Source organism: Alligator mississippiensis, chromosome 3 (assembly GCF_030867095.1).
Source record: "Alligator mississippiensis isolate rAllMis1 chromosome 3, rAllMis1, whole genome shotgun sequence".
Taxonomy (NCBI): domain Eukaryota; kingdom Metazoa; phylum Chordata; order Crocodylia; family Alligatoridae; genus Alligator; species Alligator mississippiensis.
Window position 1 is genome coordinate 290916849 of NC_081826.1, and position 20719 is coordinate 290937567.

At 43.0% G+C, this 20719-nt stretch overlaps 1 protein-coding gene across 8 annotated transcripts in view; it reads right to left on the reverse strand.

Annotated features, from left to right (window-relative positions):
• Nucleotides 1–20719, reverse strand: part of KATNAL2 (katanin catalytic subunit A1 like 2) — a 45196-nt gene extending 24477 nt beyond the window's left edge. Inside the window, exons 1-9 of one of the 8 annotated variants that reach the window (XM_019495944.2) lie at nt 20572–20711; nt 11027–11091; nt 10166–10236; nt 6670–6836; nt 3658–3700; nt 3059–3188; nt 1803–1901; nt 1105–1203; nt 171–248 (exon numbers count right to left, since the gene is read on the reverse strand). In XM_019495944.2, coding sequence (XP_019351489.2) covers nt 171–248; nt 1105–1203; nt 1803–1901; nt 3059–3188; nt 3658–3700; nt 6670–6836; nt 10166–10236; nt 11027–11035 — 696 coding nt within the window. In that variant the 5' untranslated portion in view covers nt 11036–11091; nt 20572–20711. Of the gene's footprint in view, nt 1–170; nt 249–1104; nt 1204–1802; nt 1902–3058; nt 3189–3657; nt 3701–6669; nt 6837–10165; nt 10237–11026; nt 11092–20571 lie in introns of all 8 variants that reach the window. The other 7 variants (XM_059725292.1, XM_019495942.2, XM_059725291.1 and 4 more) reach the window with 7 other exon arrangements.

Sequence of the window (20719 nt, forward strand, 5' to 3'; positions counted from 1 at the left end):
GCTTAATTTATTCCTAATGTAACTTTAATGGTGCTGCCGCAGGAAAAAAACTTGGTCCAGTGCCTTTGAGAATTAGCACTTTCAATGCCAGCAAAAAGAAACTGCCAGCATTCTCAGACAACCACAGAACCCAGGCTCTCCAAACCACTGAAATGAAGATCCAATCTTACTCTGCTTATGACCGTTGCAAGTTCTCTCATCTCACCAGTCATGCCAATGAAAGCACTCAGAGGTTTTAATAATCGCTCCTAAAAACATAAGAGCATAAAAAATTGTTTATACAAATTATAAAACTGTCTCAAAAAAGATACACTGCAGGAAAAGTGCTAAAGTTCGGAGATGCCCTCATCTCTTTATGGTAAGGGTTAAGCTCATCCCAAGTCTTACTCACAGTAAATCAGTCCCATACTCCACAAGTAGCTCTACCGATCTCAGCATCTGCATAGCAGAATCAGGCCTACATGAATTAGAGGTATGTGAACCAGTAATTTAAACAACTGTTATCATATTGCCTTGCATGTTGTTTTAAAGGAAGATGTTCCTTTCAAGCATAATAGTACAGACAGGCAGGCACTGGGTGAGAAGGCCTGATTTTGCTATCAGTGCTGGCTTGTGGTAGGGAGTGGTGACCTTGACTGCGGATCTCTACTCCAAATATTTAAAGTATGCTCAAGGAAGAGCTGACAGACGGCAGCATCTTGACAAATTCAGTGAGAGAGGAGACTCCTGCCCGTATCCTGAAGACAGAGGGGGATAGTCTGTTCCCACTAAGGTGAATGACAAAGTGCCCAGTGAGTTTGGTGGTACCAGGATTTTACCCAGAGTTATTCTTTGGAGCTATGGCAGTTCAGCTATGTATGCAAACTTTATTATACAATTTGTATGCTCCATTCAGGGAGTACATAACTGCGAACAAATTAGGCTTATATTAAGTGTCAGTGTCCACTCTACAAGGAAATAAGCCACACTAGAAGTCCAAACCAGTCTTTAGTACCAAAAGCCAGGACAATATTATTATGGCATTTTGCTTTAGTTTTGTTCCCAGTTGTATACTTCAATGAACAGTTAAAGTTCACTTGGTCTGATGGAAACATAAGCACTTACAGAAGGATCTGGATCATAGTTAAGGCTGTTTAAGGCTATTTCATTTGATGATCCTTTGATGGCATCTTGAATCATCCCACGGAAGTCAATTATTTGGCCCTTAAGGAAAGAGGGGCAATGTCATAAGCTTTAATAACTCTTAAACAGGTTCATTCTACAGGTTAAATCATCAGGAATTACAGAAAATAAAGCAAGCTTAGCAGGAAAACAGTTCTACACCTACAAAAGGCAACAGGCATAACTGAGGGCAGTTTGGCCATGAAAGCTTGCTGCCAGTCACACATGGAATCAGCTGAAGCTGTGGCAAAAGAAACCAGCTCTCCTACCGTTCAGTGCCATGCTTTAAGTACAAAACCATCTATCCACACTATTTTCAAGCAATGTAAAAAGATTCTACATCCAGGTTTCATTTCTGCTATGCAGAGGGGGCTCTGAAATATGCACTCTTGCTTGTCTAGCCTATTTTAAATATTGTTTCTAAGCAGAGTCCACTCACATTGCCAAAATGGAGTAAGGATTAAAGTTACCATCCAAAGTACATATAGTGAAGCACTCAGACAGTCCCTCAACAGCAGTATTTTATATAAACATGTACAAAAGAGGCTCATGTCAGTCTTTTGCTTACAGCTTCAGTGTCTTTTAGTCATACACATTCCCACAACTCACAGATGTATTTTATGTATATATTTTCTACCAACCCTCTTTGGATGACTGCTCTCTCCTCCACCACTTCTGTTGATTGAAGATATGTTTAAGCCAAAATCAGATTGCTCCAGAGTAAGTGTATGGTCATTCTCCTAATGAACAAGCAAATTTAAAATATGTGTTGTCAAGCAGATGAATTTTAGACATCATTCTTCACACATGCCCAGATGATTACTTGTCCCAGCTGACTGGTTATTATTTTTGCCAATTCAATGGAATGTATGTTTGTGCGCTAACACAGGACATTACAATGGACTCCTTTAAACCTCAGTTCATCTGACTGCTGAAAGCAATGAAAACAACCACAGTTCTGGCACTCAATATTTATTCATTTCCTGGGCAAAGAATTTCCTGTATAGTAAGGAAAAAAATGCATACTACTGTACTTAGTAATAAGAAGAAACCTTTACGCCCACCATGAACTGAGCACCGGAATACAATAGGAATAATGGTTGTGACTAGGAATGGAGGCAGAATACTCAGTGTGTCTGCTTAAATGCAATTTAGGGACATTTTAGGGTTTTCAGTTACCCCTATAACTGAAGACTGCTACTGAAGTTTTCTTTGAAGCTTTATTGATAAAAAACGTAGAAGCGGCCAGAGATCCAGCCTCAGCACAGACATGTATACAAGGATTTTTAAGAAACAGCTCTTAGTCATTTCTTCAGTGCCCAAAGATTATGAAAGGTACCAAACTGGCTTGTTTTGATGGGCTGGAAGCCTGCTGTTTCTGCTCTCTGCAGCTTAATTCACCTTCATGGAATGTGAGTAACAAAGCAACGAGCCCAGGAGCCCGTACTCTCAGACCAGCTTCACAGAGCAGAAAACTGTAGTAATAAATTACATCCCACAATCAGATGCATGAGACTGGATTACATGAATGTGCCTGTGGCTGAGGCTGGACATCCTATTTGTTCTTCCTTGGTCTGTAATCTTCATTCTGTCTGGCACCATATGACAAATCCTTAAACCTAGAATTAATTAAATTTTGACTTAGGTGGGTGCTGCATCAGGCCTCAAATGACATACTCTCTTCTTTCATTTCCTCTCTGTGCCTCTTTCCCACCTTCCTACCCAGACCACTTTTCCCACTAGAAGCTTATAGAAGTTACATTTAATTTACACATTTGGTGAAACTCTCGATAAGAAAGCCCCAAATGTTTTCTCGTCATTTACTGACTGATTTACAGTCCAAACTAGAATCAATATCAATGGCAACTGTAACAGTTAGGGTAGAATACACTTGAACCTGTTTGGGGGTATTCTTGCTAGATGGTTTAGGCTCAGCTGTCCTTCCAGATGAAGTTTTTGATAATGGCCGCTGCACTGTTTGATGATGGTTGATCCTAGGGAGATTATGAGAAGAGCTACTTGCTGTCCTAGGATATAAAAAGCCTTTCAGGATATGAATTTTAATTTCTCATTTTCTTGCCAACAGGTCTCTAAATATTGAAAGACTCAAAGTTGGGATTTTCAAAAAAGCACACTGTTGACCGAACTTTGCTCCCACTGAACTTATGAACTGATCTCAATGGAAGCAGAGTTCAATGCAGAGTGCTTTTTAAAATCCCACCATAACACTTTATGTGCAACAACGAGGGGATTTTTCAGAAACATTAGCAAACTCTCCACGTATCAGTTTGGAAAACAGCATACAGTGTGAGCAAGAATTCTGTTCAGTTTTAAAACAAGACGCTAAGATCTCACCATTTAGTTTGCAGCATGATTTTATGCTAAGCACAGCTTTACGTTAGCTACATATTTTCAGAGCATCACGTAACTAAATGGATATTACTCTTTGGGAAAAACATTCTACCCTGTGTTCAAGCCAAGTGACATTTCTCTTACCTTCGTGGTCTCCCTCCATTTCTTAGCTGCTGCTTATTTTCTGCTATGGCAAAATAAATGTTGAAATAAGATATTAGGAGAGGAATGCCATGGTCAGGAGAGAAGGACCGTTTGATAAACTTCATTTTAAAAACATTTTTGTACAAACCTAGTGATTTTGGAAGGCCCCATGTGAAAAGCCTTTCAGGACTGTTTATGCAGGACTCTTTAGTTTTCCCTTTCTGTAACATGTACAAAACATCCTTAGGAGCAGTCTGAAACCAGGAAAGTGCACTATTCATTGGACTGGAGAGTCGTGCTCACTCTTGCTCTTCCTATCTGGCCCAATTCATCTTACCTTCTTTGCTGCTCAGTGGCCCAGCTTCAAGGGTGGGAAAGGGCTACCAACCCAGTCTATCCCAGAGTCCAGGGAACTCTTGTCAGAAGTGAGAGATGTGGATTTGAGCCCCATCAGGTTGATTAAGGACTTGACACCACTTCCTACTTTCATGGCAAGCATTTTGGCTACAAGTTTGTCTTATAAAAGGCAGGTGGCACCACCATTTCTTCTTCCTCCAGCCATGTTTTTGAATGAAAGTGGACTCAGTTTGCTGGATAGACTAGAAGTCTTGCACCCAACACTCTTGCTAAGACTTCAGCAAAACCTTGGCTCAACAAGGCCTCAGCTTTTAGCGGACCTCATCATCTTTAGTTTAAAAAAGGCCCTCTCTCCTCTTTAGTTTAATAAGGTCTCAGCTTCTAATCAAGTTTTTCCCTTTCCACTCCCTTCCTAGAAGGTGCCAGAATAAGGCAGTACCAGACCTGGTTAGCTTGTCCAAAATAATGAGCAGGGAGTTTTGCAGCCCTTGCAGATCGCACCTGGAAGATGATAAATCAAGTAACATCCTCAACAAAGATAGGGAGATATGAAAGAAGGTTTAACAATAAAGGGATAATTAATTGGTACCCATACCAAAGTAGAGAGAGGTAATTATCTGCACTGGTCTGAAGTCAGGCAGAAGGCAGGGCAGGGTGGCACCTCAGAGACTAACTCATTCAAAGAATAGGAAACAGCCTATTTCATCAGAAGCATCTGATTAGAAATAGACTGTTGCCTACAAAAATGTATGCCTCTCTGAACAAGTTAGTCTCTAAAGTGCCATCCTGCCCTGTCTTATACCAAAGTGGTGAAATAAGGTACACCTCCATGTGGTAAGTGGTTTCTATAGGTATTCAATGTATAACTAAGGTATAAAATATGTTTATTTGCTGGATGTGTAAACTCCTATGCACTTCCCCTTTGGTAGCTGGTTTGATCAACTGGCCGACAGCAGTTAAAGGCTCTTTAGTTAATCTCACTGTGTCATTTCTTTAAACTTAATATATACTACATGTAGTAAACCAGGGATGAAGCTGAACTGTGAAGGGCTGGGGTCTTGCCAACCCAGTCGTTTGTAACATGGCTGCTGCACCTGGTGTTGGTGCAGTAGTGTTAGTAAGTTAGGTGTGCTTCAAATCTGGTTCGTAGATCCCAAATGGGCGTACAGGGCACATCAGCAGGGCTCAGTAGCTTGGTGCCTAGACAGCAGTGCTTCTGCACTTGTGCAGCAGCAGAACTCTGGGTGCCTAGTGATCCTTCCTGGTAAAAATTCAACACAGCAGAGGTTAGGAGGGGGTTTTAAGGGTCACCCGCTTGGATCTGGATACCTGGATTCTTGCTTAGTCTTCTGGGTCAAAGGCCTACTCTGGATCAGTACGGGTATCAGAATGCAGCCCTAAGCATGATTTAACAAGTGCTTTGTAACAGGAACTGTGACCCTGCTTGATTTATAATTAATTCTTCTATTTATGCAAACGGAGGATTCTTTTTCTTTTCTGACTCCAAAGCACAAGACCCTGGCTGTACATCTTGCTCTCATGCAGATAACATTTGCTTCCAGCCAGTTCTGATCTTTTACAAAATTTCCATCACAGTGAATGTCAGAACAACTGGTGGTTTTCAAAAGCATTTTATCCATATAAAAATAGTAACACTTATATGCTTCAGTGGTGTCCCATTTACCTGGGACCTTCACAGTTCCCCACAGGCTTTTGAAACAACTGAAGTGGCTTGGCAGCATTTCCTTCTCACTTAGCTCCTTCCCTAACAATTAGTTTAATGTATTAAAAGGCAGAGATATGGAGAAATCAGTGTCTCATTCACATCTTCATAACTCTGCCTTTTCTTTTATCATGCTTCTCATCACCCCCTGTAAGTGAACCTGCTGCATCCCACTTCAACAGCAATCAAGCTCTCAGTATTACCTCAGTATTACATGCCTCAGTTCTGACACGTCTCATTCTGTCCTGCTTTTGCTTGTTCCTGTGGATTCCAAGCCCTTTGAAGCAATGGCTTGTTATGTATCTGGCATGTAGCATGTAGGGTAAAGCACCATGTATGTCTATGTTGCTATAAGTAGATATCAAAGCAGTTTTAGAAAGATGCATAAACATCATTGCTCCTATTAAAAATCATAGAAATACAGGGTTGAAAGGGAAGATCACCTGCTCCAACCCCTGCACAGATACAGGATAAGTTGTTCCTAAATCACCCCAGACAGATGCCTTTTCAACCTCCCCTTGAAAACTATCAGCAAGTGAGAGGAGATTCCATAGCTTCCCTGAGCAGCTTGTACCATCACTTCAGAGAAGGGCAGGCAGAAGAAGGAACATTCCCCAGGTCTCTCAGTGCCTAGTTTGGTGCTCTAACCACTTGACCTCTAGCTCTATAACAATTTGAAAACTTGGGCCTGGTGGAAGCAAGATTAAACACAGAGAAGTTTAAAACGTGTGTTTCATAGACAGACCTGATGAAAAATGTCTTGCATTTGAAAGTTTGTCAAACTTTATCCCAATTACATAGGTAGTCCAATACCAGATATCACCCTTGCCTCTTTCATATACAAAACATATATATATATATATATATATATAGTTTAAGAATGACAAAAAATGAAAGATAAAAAGCTTTCTTTCTGGAACACAGCTACATACCAGTGTCTTGGATCTTTTTGGTAATTTTAGGGTATTTTTGGAATTTGACATAGTAATAGCTTTCATATTCCATCAAAATAGTCTCAAGATCAACGTTGTCACAAACTTCAAAGCCGCGTAAACCTAATTTGGTTTCTTGTTCCAAAGCATTTGCAGCATCAATATACCTAGTATTTTCAGAAGAACAAAGAAAATAAAGCTGAATGTCATGATGTTATAATTTTTTGAGTGAAAAGTAGGAAACACATCTCTTACAGTTCAAACTGTAGCCTGTGCTGCATGACTAATAAACACTAGCAACCATAATCACTTTTCATCCATGTAGAGGTGGAACTAGGAAGCTTTGTGCCTTGGCCAGGAGCAGTGGTCAGGGCAGCAGGGGGAGCTGCCATTCTCATGCCCTAAGTTGGTACCCAAGGAAATGACATTTAAATGAGTTCCTGATTATACAAGATTTACACTGGTATAGCTGAGGTTGTTATCAGGCCATCAAAGATAAAGGGGTAAATATTCAAAAGGGATGTCTTCCAGTCTGGCTTGGTGTCAGTGCAAATTTGCCCTTGTATTTTTACAACCAGAAAATGAAATGTTGGTGCTAATACTTGAACCTACATTCTCAAACTCCCTCATTTCAAATATAAATGATGCCCACAGAGGCTGCAGAACAAACCTGTTATCTACCATTCAAACAGATTTAGGTATGAAGGTGGTGATTTAGTGCATCTGCAAATTACACCAGAAAATGGAAGGCCAAACAGTATGAAAATTTAACCTAATTACTTGTTCTAAACTACTTAGGAAGTTGGTGAGAGTAGGAACAAAGATTTCAAAATCCCTAACCCCAGCTTATTCCCCTCTATTGTTATGCTTTCATACAAAACATTTCTTCAGCCTTTGGAAACATTTGTGCGTACATCCCAATGTAACTCCCAGTAAGAGTAATGGAAACTTGTGTGTGTCCAAATCTTCTCATGCAAGAAAACAGCTTTTAATCTGGAAATTCAATGCTGCTATACCTGATGTTAACTCAGCCCCAGCCTCTCCTGTTATTCTCACCCATTTACATAAATATTAACATTTTTAATTCCTCAGACAGCAGTTCTCCTTATTCCAGATTTCTAGGATAGTAAGGTTATTGTTGTTCATATTTTGAACTCCAGTGTCTAAACCAGGGCTGGGCAATTATTTGGGCTGAAGGGCCACTTAGGGAGGTTTGGTGAGGTGTCGCAAGCTAGGTCAGCACCACCTCCCCTGCCCCAGCAACAGCTCACCAAAACTGCTTAAGTGGTTCTACCTTGTGCTTGGATGGGGCTGTGGGCAGGCAGGGCTGACATCATGGAGCACTGACAGTGCGGGGCCAGGGCCCAGGGTAGAGCTGTGGTCTGTTCAATGCATGCCCATGATGGGCACCGGTTCCACAGGCAGGGTGTGCAGGAAGTGGATTGTGGCTCTGTCCTGGGCCCCAGTCCTACGCTGTCACCAACCAGCAATCCAGAATGGCCAGGACCCATGCAGGCAGGGTGCACATCTAGGTGGAGGGGATGGGTCCATGGGCAGCAGGGAGTGGCATCCAGGAGCGGATGGGCAGGCAGAGCTGAGGCCAAGGCCAGGATCACAGGGTGGTGACAGCCCGAGGCCAGGGCCCAGGCCGAAACACAGACCACTCCCAGCATGCCCCTGCCCCAAAACTGTACAGCCTGCAGAATCAGGGGCTGTTACAAGGGTGTGCAGGGAGATCATGGCTCTGTCCTGGGCACCAGCCCCACGTTGTCACCACCTCACGATCCCAGCCCCGCCTACCCGTCCCACTCCTGGACACCACTCCTCGCCCGCCCTCAGTCCCATCACATCCGCCCTGCCACATGCCCTGATTATGCAGGTCCTGTCCAATCTCCATGGAGACCCTGCCCACCCACTCAGTCTGGCACCCCCAGCAATGGGTGTGGGGTGGATGGGCCGGGTTGCAGTGGCCACAGAAACTGGCAGCAGAAGGTAGCAGCAGGTCTGGCAGTGTGGAGATTGGCAGCAGCAGCAGGAAGTGGCCACCGCTGCTGCGGCTGCCAGGAAGCGAGTCTGGCTGCCACGCTGCCCCAGCTCCGCTGTGCAGCCAGGGGCGCTGGGACTGACTGCACATGCCATGGCCCAAGCTGCCCCCCCACACCTGGGCTGGGTAGGACTGAGGGATCTGCTGCAGGCTGGACAAAATCTCTTGGCGGGCTGGATCCAGCCTGCGGGCTGTATTTTGCCCACCCTGATCGAAGCAAACCTGAGAGAAAAAGATGATCTTTGTGAAAAATTCGAAACCTGACCCTTTTGGATAAGGTATAAAGACTCACAATTCCCATCTTGAGACCAGAACAGTAGTGTAGCTCAGGGGGGGATAATCAGGGCGACAGCTCCAGACACCAACATGAGGGCGCACAAAAATAGCAGCTACTACTACTGCCAATTTGCCTGCTGCCTGAGGTGCAGAGCTGGCCTGTTACACCTCTGGACCAGAAGCCCTCCAGCAAGAACAAAAGACCTAACTTGTCATTCCTGAGGTTAGTAATTGAATGCTTTTCAATAATCCTTTGGGGCCTGTCACATGTTATGACATGCACAAACCAAATTAGAAAAAAAATCCATGCCAATGTAAAAGGGCCCCTTTAGTATCTGTTACAAGAAAGAAAGAAAAGGGGTAAGAGAGAGAAAACAGACAAGGAACTGGAAGCCCTATGCAGAATATAAGGCAGAGGGAGGGCAGTGGGGCTCAGCTGTGAGAGGCAGAAGTGCTCTGACAGAGGGGAATAGAACTTGTTGGAAAGGACTGGCTCAGGGAATGGACAGCAATTAGGCTTGGGGGAAAACGGACTAAGGCTAAATGGGCTCTAAAGAAGGCCAGGTTTATTTAGGGCCTATCCAAAAGGATATGGGAAGGTTAAGGAGAAGGGATTGAACTGGGGAAAGACCCAGCAGAGAATCAGAGACTGTAAGAGATGAAAATAAGTCCAGCAAGGATAGAGAGAAAATCCTAAAGGACATTCCAGAAAAGAAGGCCAACTGTAGGAAGCTGGGTGTCAGGATACCTAGTGAAGCCTTAGACAAGAATGGTGCTGTGCCCTGTCAGTGAGACACACAGTCTCCTGAGACCTACCTGCCCACTGATGTGGTGGGGTGTGATGGGTGAGCTAAGTGGGGATACCTGGGCAGAGAGGAAGGCTTGAGCAGTGCTGGGAACACAGTGACTATGCTGAATGAGTGGTTTCAGCTGATCATTTAAAAATATTTTAAGCAGCTCTTTCTGGAACAAATATAAAAAATGCATCTAAAAAGTCAATGTTCATGTCATTTAGTAGCATTAGGATTTATGTCTTCTGTACACAGTGCAGCCGCTTCAGGGCAACATCTCAATTAGGGCCAGCCTCTTCTATCCAGTAGAGGGTTTAAGTGCATATCATATAAGTAGCCGCGCACACACAGACGCACACGCAATATTACACTTGTGATAACATACCCTTCCTCTGTTAAATAATGCAAAATGAGAATGAGAAGATTTTTTCGACGGGCTTCTGTCCGCATCTCCTCCTGCAAAGAAAGACAAAAATTCTAGCTCAAATGTATAATGTCATCTTTATAGCAATCAAGCACAACTAAATATAGCCTGCAGAAATTAACAGAACAGCATGTAAAACTGTACAATCTAGAGTCTAAAACCAGAAATAAAATGTTTTCTCCCTCATTTTTCTTGAATGTTAACAGGCATCCTGGATGGGTAGAAGCCTTTTCATAGAAAAAAAAACGGGTTGTTACCATACCAACATGTTGAAGACTCACTGTTATGTAGTCAGTGTGGATGCCACTGTAGACACGTATGAGCTCCACTTTCATGAACTCAGTGTTTTTTCCGAGTAGCCGTATCCGGTAGGGTTATGCATTCACCCCATGCCTCCTTGCACTCCTGTGCAAGAGGGCAAAGGGAGAGGCCACTGTAACTCTGCTTCAGTTCTTTTGCAATCTGAATCCCATGTCTGCAGAAGACTCTTGAGAAGTAGTGAGAAAGGGCAGGATAGGCCCACTCTCACAACATCTCAAAGAGGTGAATGCACACCCGTACTAATAAGTTTCCTGTCTTGAGTCCGGGAGACGCATGTACCTTGGATTTGACATGCACTCCTATAATAAACCATTTTGGAATTGCTGCTAAAGCAGGGGTAGCCAAAGAAATACCTGAAACTCAAATACAGAATCGGTTTCACATTTATTAAAGCTCCTCAGCACAGACCCGCATGAAAGGTCAGAGTAGCTGTCAGACTTCATTCCATATAAGAACGCAGACAGTGCCATTTATCTCCAAAATGCGCTGCAATACATATACCTTCAACATTACTTGATTGCATCCATTCCTATGGTGGAGCGCAGCATCCCTCAGCAGACAGCACCCTAAAAAGACAGGAAATTGTGGCAAAGGCCTTGGGACAAACCCTTGCTCTGATGAGAAGTATCACTGTTTTTTTAATGTTTAGAGTCAACTATCCCTCAGTTTTTAGGATCTCACCAGAAAAAAAAAGCTCCAAAGTAAGTTATAGGGAACACAGTAGTGGAAATTTGAACTTGGGGCTACACTGCTGACTTCACACTTAGACAACTATGCTTTTCTTACCAGTTTCTGCTAACGATGGCAAGACATCTAAATGCGAGCTGTATATATATTTGTGTCTTAAAACAATTAAGTACTACAGGTCAGGGGTGTCAAACATGGCCTGTGGGCTATGTCTGGCCTGCAGAACTGTTTTGTGTGGCCTGCTGGGCTCCCAGAGGGGCCATGAACTCTGAATTCCTTCCAAAATCCCAGTGAGAGCCCAATGGTTTGGATCCACCCCAGGGGTGCAGGGATGCCTCTGTTATTGGTCAATATAATACGCTAAACAAAGTGATCCTGCTTACAGTGCTTTTAGATCACAGTGAATTCTGTCTTCAAGAATCATAAGACTGCCCATTGCCTATAGAGGTTAAAGCCCTGATTTTTAAAGACAACGTTCAAATCTAGCATTTGCATGGACAAATTAATAGCCTGAGTTTCAACAGGACCTTTCAGTGAGTTGCCATGCTAGTGACGCTTCAAAATTAGGTTTGCACCACTGTAAATATTCACCATTGAAATTCAAGCAGAGAAGTGTGAACAACCTGTATGCAAAAACTGCGGATACATGATGGCACAACAACAGAACAGAACCACAGTTTCCAAGACGTAGTTGCTCTGTCTCAGTGTCTCTTAGGGGGGAGAAAAAGAATGCAGCAGAGCATTTGAAGGGGAGCTTGTCCAGCCAAAGGAATGAAAGCCAGGATCTGCAGGTAACAAACTCACACGCCTCTGACTTCATGCTGCACGTCTGCCTTGGAGCTTCTGCAGCAGTGACTTCTGCAGCACTGAGCCATCCTGAGTGCACAGACAAGTCGGAGCTACCAACGATCATAGCAACAACTTATTTGAAATCCCAACAGACAACAAACAGGATACGCACCCAAAGGGACACTTTTCCTGTTTATTCTCAAATCTTTCCAGTAACCAGGGTCTATCATACCAACTGTTTCAAGTGCGGAGCCACCTAGCGGAATAAAGGGAAGAGGTGTTTTTTTCTCCGCATAATAAAATTACTTAGACTAGGAGATGGGATTTTTGTTTCATTCTGCATAAATGATCAGGCATCATCTTTTTTCCAGCTGTATAGAAAGAGAAAGCTGAGACAGACTAGGGTGGAGGCATTAAACACTTATAAGCAGTAATATTATTACTTATTACTGAAAGATGAACTTTGTTCTCAGTGAATGGAAAAAACCAAAGCAAATATTAGAAGACCAGACTGAAAGGTCATGTCTCTCGCATGCAGGGTTTTGAAAAGAATCATAAAATTGTAGTTCTCTTGCAATTTTTCCTAAATGACTTCCCAGAATCAAAGCTTGAGGACTAAAGGAGGGATGAGAGTCTTTGCCTATAGAGATTTTATTTTTACATGCAGTGATTCATGCTCAAGCTGCAGGTAAATTCAGCTAGTTTTGCTCTATCAATAGGTTAGTGAGCTGTTAACCAGTGACCCCTGCCAAATTCACCTCTTTGCTAGCTAGCTTATTAAATAACAAGGACAGTGTTCACACAGTCCAGTATGGACTTCTAATACTAACACATTAACAGAAAGAACACGAAGTATAAGAAAACCCAAGACATATTTCTTGACCAATATTTTTCTCCTCCTTTCCCTACCAAGTCACAGAATCCAGCAGGGCTGGATCTATTTTGCACTGCGAACCCGAAGTGAGTGTTTAAGAATCTAACTCGTCTAGTCTAAGAAAGACGCTGGAAAGTTGGAGAGGTTTCCTTGCTCTAGCAGCCTCTAAAAAGCAATCCAGAGCAGTTCTTCAAAGTCCTTGGAGGATGTCAGTTAAGATTTCACACATGGAGAAATCCAACTAAGGAGTTTCCTTTTCACTGATCTTACCATTCATTAGAGCTTTGTAGACTGAGCGGTGCCCCCGGCCCCCCCACATCTGCAAATTAGCCTCCTTCCTTATCTAAGATAATGTGTTTTAAGATTTTCATTGTGTGCCTCACAACCTTCTGGGAAGTTTGGCCAGGGCCTTTACATAAATACACAGTCACACTATAACAAAGCATAAGCCACCTAAAAATCACTGGATGTTATCAATATGTTTAAAACTAATCTATAGCATTAGTATGCTATAGCATTAATCTAACTAATCTATAGCATATACCCATGCAACCTACCTCCAACCCTCCTCTTTTCTCTCTGTTTTCTCTTCTTGTCTCCTTCTCCTCTCTTTCTCCCCCTTTTTTTCTTTTCCACTTCTTTTCTCTCTCCCCCTGCACACTGGATGTGGTCATCTTTGCTTGTGAAGGACAACAACACAGCATTAACATGCACTTTATATACAGGGTTGATTGTAATATATTTAGTTTGTCAATGCTGCCCGTCCACTAAACAAAGATCAGGCTTAAGAGTCTGATTCTGTACATGGATTTGCTCCCCCAGATGCTTATACCTGTGTGGGTTTGCCCACAGGGGCTCCTTTCAGAAGATCAGTGCTTATGCTGGTATTTTTAGCTTAAAAAAGGGCTGGCAATCCTACATTCTTTTGAACAGTCAAAGCACAGCTGTGTTCACAGCTGATCACCTGGTTAGTGAGCGGTTAGAGAGCTCGTCTTCACAAGATCCATGCACAGTTGGGCCTGAACAACTGCTTGGAGGGACGTTCTACCTGGAAGAGTCCCTGCGAAAAACATGGAGTCTGAGTCTAAAAACAGACCTTGGATTTCTTCCCACTCGGGCTGCTTTGAGTTAACTGCCTTTCAAGCTGTGTACATAAAAGACTGGCTCCCCTGTTTTGTTGCGTCTAAGACAGGAACAATCGGACTCAGGATAAACTGTGTTTTTAGCTTGAGTTTTCCAGCATCACTACCACCCGCTCAGTGCAGCTACTGTTAGCAACAGCAAGAGCGCTATTAGGCACAGGGATCAGGCAGCTGCCAGCTTTTTAAACATGGTCTTGTGTAGACTTGCTCTAAGCAGCATAAGAAAACAGTGTTCGAGACTGGAAATTCCCTACGCTAGTGCTCCCAGGGTTACCACCACTGTTGGGGCCTACCCAGGCAGGTGCTCTCTGCAGAAAGATCCCCAAAATGAGAGGAAAGTTTAGACTCAGTGGCTCATTCAGCCTTTGCCCTGTTCTGACCATAAGAGTGCCAGTTGTCACGGCTGGTCCCTCTCCATTGGAAACTGCATGCAGACCAGCAAATCCTCTCACGCCACCTAAAAGCCAATCAGCTAGGAACAACTTTCATTCACACCCCACTTGCATGGGATTTGAAACAGAAATAGAAGCAAAAGTCTCAATTCTGTGAGGCCCTCAAATGAAGACAATAAGAGTTGAGGTCACTGAAGGATGCTGCATTAGCAAGGAAGTGGTAAATCTTATGCATGTGTGAAAGAAAAGAAGTACTTATAAGTACAAAGTTACTTAAAATTCAGTTTAGCTTCATAGTGATTTAGCCTTGCTGTTTAATTAGTATTTAGAATTGCACGTTGTTTATAGTCATTGGTATTTCAATAGATGTTTAAGTGTTTAAAGTTTAATAAGCTCCCATTCTTCCAAGAACAAAAAATGTGTGTAATTAAATTTTCAATTACTATAGGGGATTTTTGAGTCCATGCAATTAATAAATGCTTAAGGCACTTAAGCATGGTCTTGTTTTAAAAACTAAATAGTTGAGCACTTAACTAATTACCTCCAACACTTACAGTATATTTTATTTATTTCTAAATTAACAAAATAAAGATGACATGTATTCTTTCCTTTGCAGCTGTTAAAGATGCATGAGTATGTAATCAGGTTTCAGTTTAAAATTAAATGGTTTCTATACTTGGTTGCAAAACCTTTTCCTAAATAGAGTACATATTAGAGATCAGACTAATGTCTTGTAAAACTCAATTGACTTCAATTGAGTTAATCAGGGATGAACTTAACCCCATAGTTCTTCACTGTTGTTTGAGCAGATATTTCTGTTATCCTGTTGTTAATAAATAAATACAGTTATTTGGCTGCAAAGTCCAAACAGCCTTTTTATAGATCAAAAAGATTGCCTGGACTTTGCAACGAAACAACAGCCCTTGGCAATGCCAGGTATACAACATACATATCCCCTTAATTCTGTGCCCTTGTGCAGCCCAGCTGTGCCCTGCAGGAAGCAAGGGTCCTGTATAAAAAAAAAGAATATGATCATGTAACTAAGGATGGGACCATACCGCATGTGCACAAGAGAACATTAAAGTGGCAGTAGATACTGTACATCTAGCTCCCGTTAATGACTTTGCAAACTAAATGATTTTATTGTTACACGGCTTTTAATATGGAATATCTTAGGGATTTTTAAAAAGAAGGGAAAAATAAATGCTATTATGTGCAAATGTAACAATCCTTTTCAGTATGTATCAATGTGGTTTGAATACCAAAACATCAGGACTTCTACCACTTGAGCTACTGGATGAATGAAAGTAGTCAAATGCTGGACAAAGTTGCTGTCCCGTAATGGGGATAAGGAAAGGGTGGCAACGTTGCCTGCTTCTCTCTCCCCATCCCCTCTTCACAAGTGTAGGAGGATCTTGCCCTGTATGTGCCTTCAGAGTAAGGGAATGAGTTCTTGAGAAGGTCAGGGGGTGGGGAGGAGTATGTACTGATGTATCAGCATACTTCTAATAATTTTATAAGAAGGAAGCAAAATTCAACACCTTGAGACCTGGAAGCTAACACTTTTGCTCCAGCCTTTTCTTTTGAGTCAAACTTGCATACTTGTAAAGCAACCTCAATGCAACAGAAATTCCTTGTCCAGGAGAACCTTTCCATCACCAATTCTCTGGTGAAATATGAAACATCGTAACAAGAAAGAAACATAATTCAACATCTTGCTTGCCATCAGACACCTTTGAGGTAAACAGAATGCTCCAATTTTTATCCGAGCCTATTTTGCATAAAATTAACTTTTCTAACTAAGAGAAATTACACCACCCTCCTGCTCTCCTGTATAATATGAATTTTTGTTTCTACCTGGGAGAAATTTTACAATCTTTGCATTTTCCTACGCCCGAGGAACGGCGAGTGTGCCCAAAAGCTTGCAAATAAAGACAATTTTTTTTGCAACTGTCTAGTTGGTCTAATAAAAGGTACTGCTTCTAGCACACTGACTGCTTGTACTTTTAGACCAACACGGCAACAACCTTTATCCCCAAGGCACAATGTATACTTACATAGCTCCAGTTAAATTTTAAATTGTAAAAATGATGCAAACGTATTTCATTAAATGGCCTGAGCACTATGAATGAAGACAGGCACATCATCACAAAATGTCTGCAGTGAAATATTGGTCTTACTTAAGTCAACTGAAGTTTTTATTCTTTGTTTTAACTGACCCTATACAGCAGTGATTCTCAACCTTTTTAGACTTGAGGCTTCCCTTGGAAAATGCCAGCTTGTAGTTTTCACTCTTTTTTTGCCTACAAAAAAAGAAGAGCAGTTTTTTTGTTGTGAAGAACTCACGAAGGCCACCACTATGGATTTCTATTTGAAGTCTCTTATCTTGTTTATCTTGTGAGTCATATCTGTAAACCTAACAGTGCTGTAAAATACAGTATGTATGGCACTCAGTGGCACTCACACAAGGATTTCATGGTATTCTGTCTGTGAATCACTGCAGCAGAGATTGCAAATAGTCAATACAGACTATGCTTGATTTTAGCCAGCAGGTGGAGTTAAAAGGACAAGCTAAGAAATTTAGCCAGCTGAATTACTCTTACTGCACAGCTGGGTTCAGATAATGAAAGATATTAAATATGATGGACCGCCTCTATTCAAGGCTTTAAAAGTAAATAGAATCTTTCAAATCAATACGTATTTACACACTGTAGTCAATATTTCAAGGCAGTTAGAATAACAATTACTGCATAGAATTACAAGCATTCACTATTGATTTTTTTAAACGGTTCCCAGGAATGGAAGAAACCACAAAAAAGGTTTCCACTCTGCACAACACAATAATGGAAAGAATTGCAACCACTCCTTGCACTGGAAAACTTCAATCACTCCTGACCACAGGAATAAGAGCCAGGAACTCCCAAGTCATAATGTAAGGGCTAGAACAAATACAGATGTGTGGACCAAGCAGCCTACAAGTTAAATGCTGTGACACTTAACGTTTGGGTATCTATCATACCAAAATGGAATATGGAAGCCCAGATTAGAAACCTCGGCTCTAAATGCGGCACTTCCAATTAGTGATCTCAAAGAACTACACCTAGGCGGTGGGAGCTCCCTAGATCTAACCAAAAGGAAATGCTAAGCCCATGGCGTTGTCTAAAATGGTGCTCCTCTCCAGAGCACAGGCACCTCCATCCATGTGGGATGCAGATCCCAGAATCCTCTTCTGAGGGATTGGTGCCTACAACCATTCTTTCAAACAACTTCTTTCATATGACAAAAATGGCGTCTGCATCTTTATCTTTGTGTGCTTTGGCGTTTTTGTTGGTTCAGGAGCTCTTGGCCATGAGAGACGTTACCAGGGATCACTACGTGGGAGTGGCTCTTGTGGATCCCCTTTCAAACAACTCAGCAGGGCTCATTTCACTTCTAGAATGGGCTCAGTGGTCTAGTCTAAAAGGAGGGAGTAGCGGCTTCTGGGTTCTACTCCCACAACTCTCTATTTTATTCAACAGCTATAGACTATAAACCAGAAACAGTCTTGGAAGTAGGGACAAGAACCCAGGGCTTTGCCCATCCCGGGCACATGCCCTAGCTGCTAAACTATACCATCAATCCCCACTTGCATTTTCTCTCTCTGTTCGGATGAATTCCAGATTTTGTTCTGCACAACAGCACATCTTACATCCAGGGAGGATGTGAGATTTTAGCACTGAAAATGCTAACTTTTCTAGCTTATGGTAGTGTTGGAGCAGTGGTTCTCAATCAGTGTGACAGTTCTCTGGAGCACCTCGAGATCCTTTCCAGAGTGCCATGGGGTGCCCCACAATGTTAGCACTGTTAGGTTTTCTTAAGACAAACCCAGAAATTTCAAATAGAAGATGACAGCTGTGGTCTTCCTGAGTTCTTTCAACAGAAAAACTGCAATTAGTTTTCACTCCTTTTTTTGCCCTCAGAAAAATAACAGCTGCTAGGATTTCTTAGGTTGATCTCTTTTATTGGACTAACTATGTGATTGGAATAAAGATAAACAAGCTTTCGAATGTAAGGCATGTAAGGTCTCACTTGAGGAATAGTTGGTCCAATAAAAGGTCACACCCGAAGTAGAATATCTTACATTCAAAAGCTTATCTACCTTTATCTCAACGACATAGCCAGTCCAATAAAAGAGAATCACTCTAAGAAATCCTTGCCTCTTGCATAATTTCTGGACCAACATGGCTACAACATCACTCTTACACTACCAAAGCTAAAAGCTGGCATTCTCTGTGGGGTGCCTCAGGTCTAACACACCTGTCTCATACTGATTAACTTCTAGCCCCTCTGACCTTCCCTGCCATGCATTTGTATTTTTACAGACCTGCATTTTGCATACTGGCTGACGCTTCTATCAGGACACGACAGAAAGAAGAAAAAGACCAGCAGACTCTCCCTATGGCTGAACAAGGGTGTCTGTGCCCAAAAGCATGCGAAGAATTTTTTTCCACAACTATTCAGTTGGTCTAATAAGTGATATCACATTTACCCAAATAACCTTGTCTGCCTTAAGTCTAAAGAGGTTGAGAACCACTGTGTTAGACTGAGGTGTAGGTTGTAGCCGCGTTGGTCTGACACAGGCAGACAAGGCTTTTTGGGCAAATCTGATAGCTTTTATTTTAGACCAACTCAATATTTGAGTTGGTCTAATAAAAGCCATCAGATTTACCCAAGGAACCTTGTCTGCCTGTGTTAGACTGAAAGAAATGCAAAAATCTAGAACTCTTGGTTCCAAAATGATACCTTTTATTAGACCAACTGAGAAATTGCAAAAAAATATATTTTTCTGAAAGTTTTGGGCTTATGCACCCTTCATCAGGCTCAGGGAAACTTCAAGATGGTAAAAAAGTCCCCACATGTAGGAAATAAACTTCATTTTTGCACAGAGTAAGCAGAAGCTGGAAAGCTGTCCCTCTGGGCCCATGAGAGTCTCTTTGTGAGCTTGCTCTTTGTTGGTTAGATCATGCAAGATTTCTTCCCTGATGGTGTCAGATGACAGGCAAGGAGATGTGCCCCCAGCAGCTGGCGGGGGCATGGCTGCGCTGGCGGCAGCGGGAGTGCAGTGGCAGGAGCCCAGCGGCGGTGAGCGGGAAGCTCCCAGAGACACCGCGGGCACTGTCGTCAGCGGGAGGTGGTGAGTGTCCTCTGCCCTTTTGCAGTGGTGCACTGCCACGCTCAGGGGGTGCATGTGCACCCGTGTGCACCCACTACGTGTCGGCCCTGAGGTGTAGAAATCTTTCTTGTTGTTTAGCAATGACGTTTATAATCCAAAAACTTCATGTTTTAGATTCCAATGTGTTAGACTGAGGCAGCCACGATGGTCCAGGAATTATGCTAGAGGCAAGGATTTCTTAGGCCCCTGCTACACGTTACGTATATTGCACAATTAACTGGCGAATCGCATAATGAATGTAGACCAGCCACAAGTGCAAAGTAGTTTAACCAGTTAACTGTGTGACTATTACTTTGTTAATTATTATTTGTTAATTATTGTGGGATACTTTACGTATGTGGCTGGTCTAAATGGACTGCGCGATTCACGCAGTTATTGTGTGCGTTTATTGTGTGATATCGCACAGTAAGTTTAGACCAGCCACCCCTGTAAGGTACCTATTGGTTATCACCCCATAAAAATGACTTTCCAGCTATAAAGATCCAACCAGCTACAAAGTTAGGGCTTGAAAATGTGTGTAACAACTCCAGGACTAGTTTCTATCCAGCTTGACTCTGAATGTGCAGCAGGGCCCTGACTGGGATTGAGCTGCATGAGCTTCCCCATGAACTGAAGCAGCATGCCTGACTGTGGAAGGCTTGTTGATCTCCGTCCCAGCCGTGTAGTGGGTCCAAGAGCAATGGCCACAGACCTCTGGCACCCTGTGCCCAGAACAGCCCCCTTCTGCCAGCCACACACTAGGGGGATCCTGCTGCTGCACTGCCGGGCGCCCAGCAGGGGGCGGCAGAGCGCAGCCAGCAGCGCCCCCTGAAGAGAACTAGGGAAAGGGGAGCAGCTCCGCGCACGCGCACTGCAGCCACCACCCCTGCGCATGCGCACACGAATAGCCCGCCTGTCTCCATAGTGACGGGGAAGCACAGTTAGCTCCTCCCCCCCGCGCGCGCACTCACCGCCTCCTTGACCTGGTAGGCGGCTTTCAGGGTCTGGTACGACAGCTCCATGGCGGGGAGGTACCGCTCCGCCGCGGGTTGACGGGTACGAGCCGCGGACACATTCGCTACCCTCACTGTTGAGGGGGAGATGGGCGGGGACGGGTGT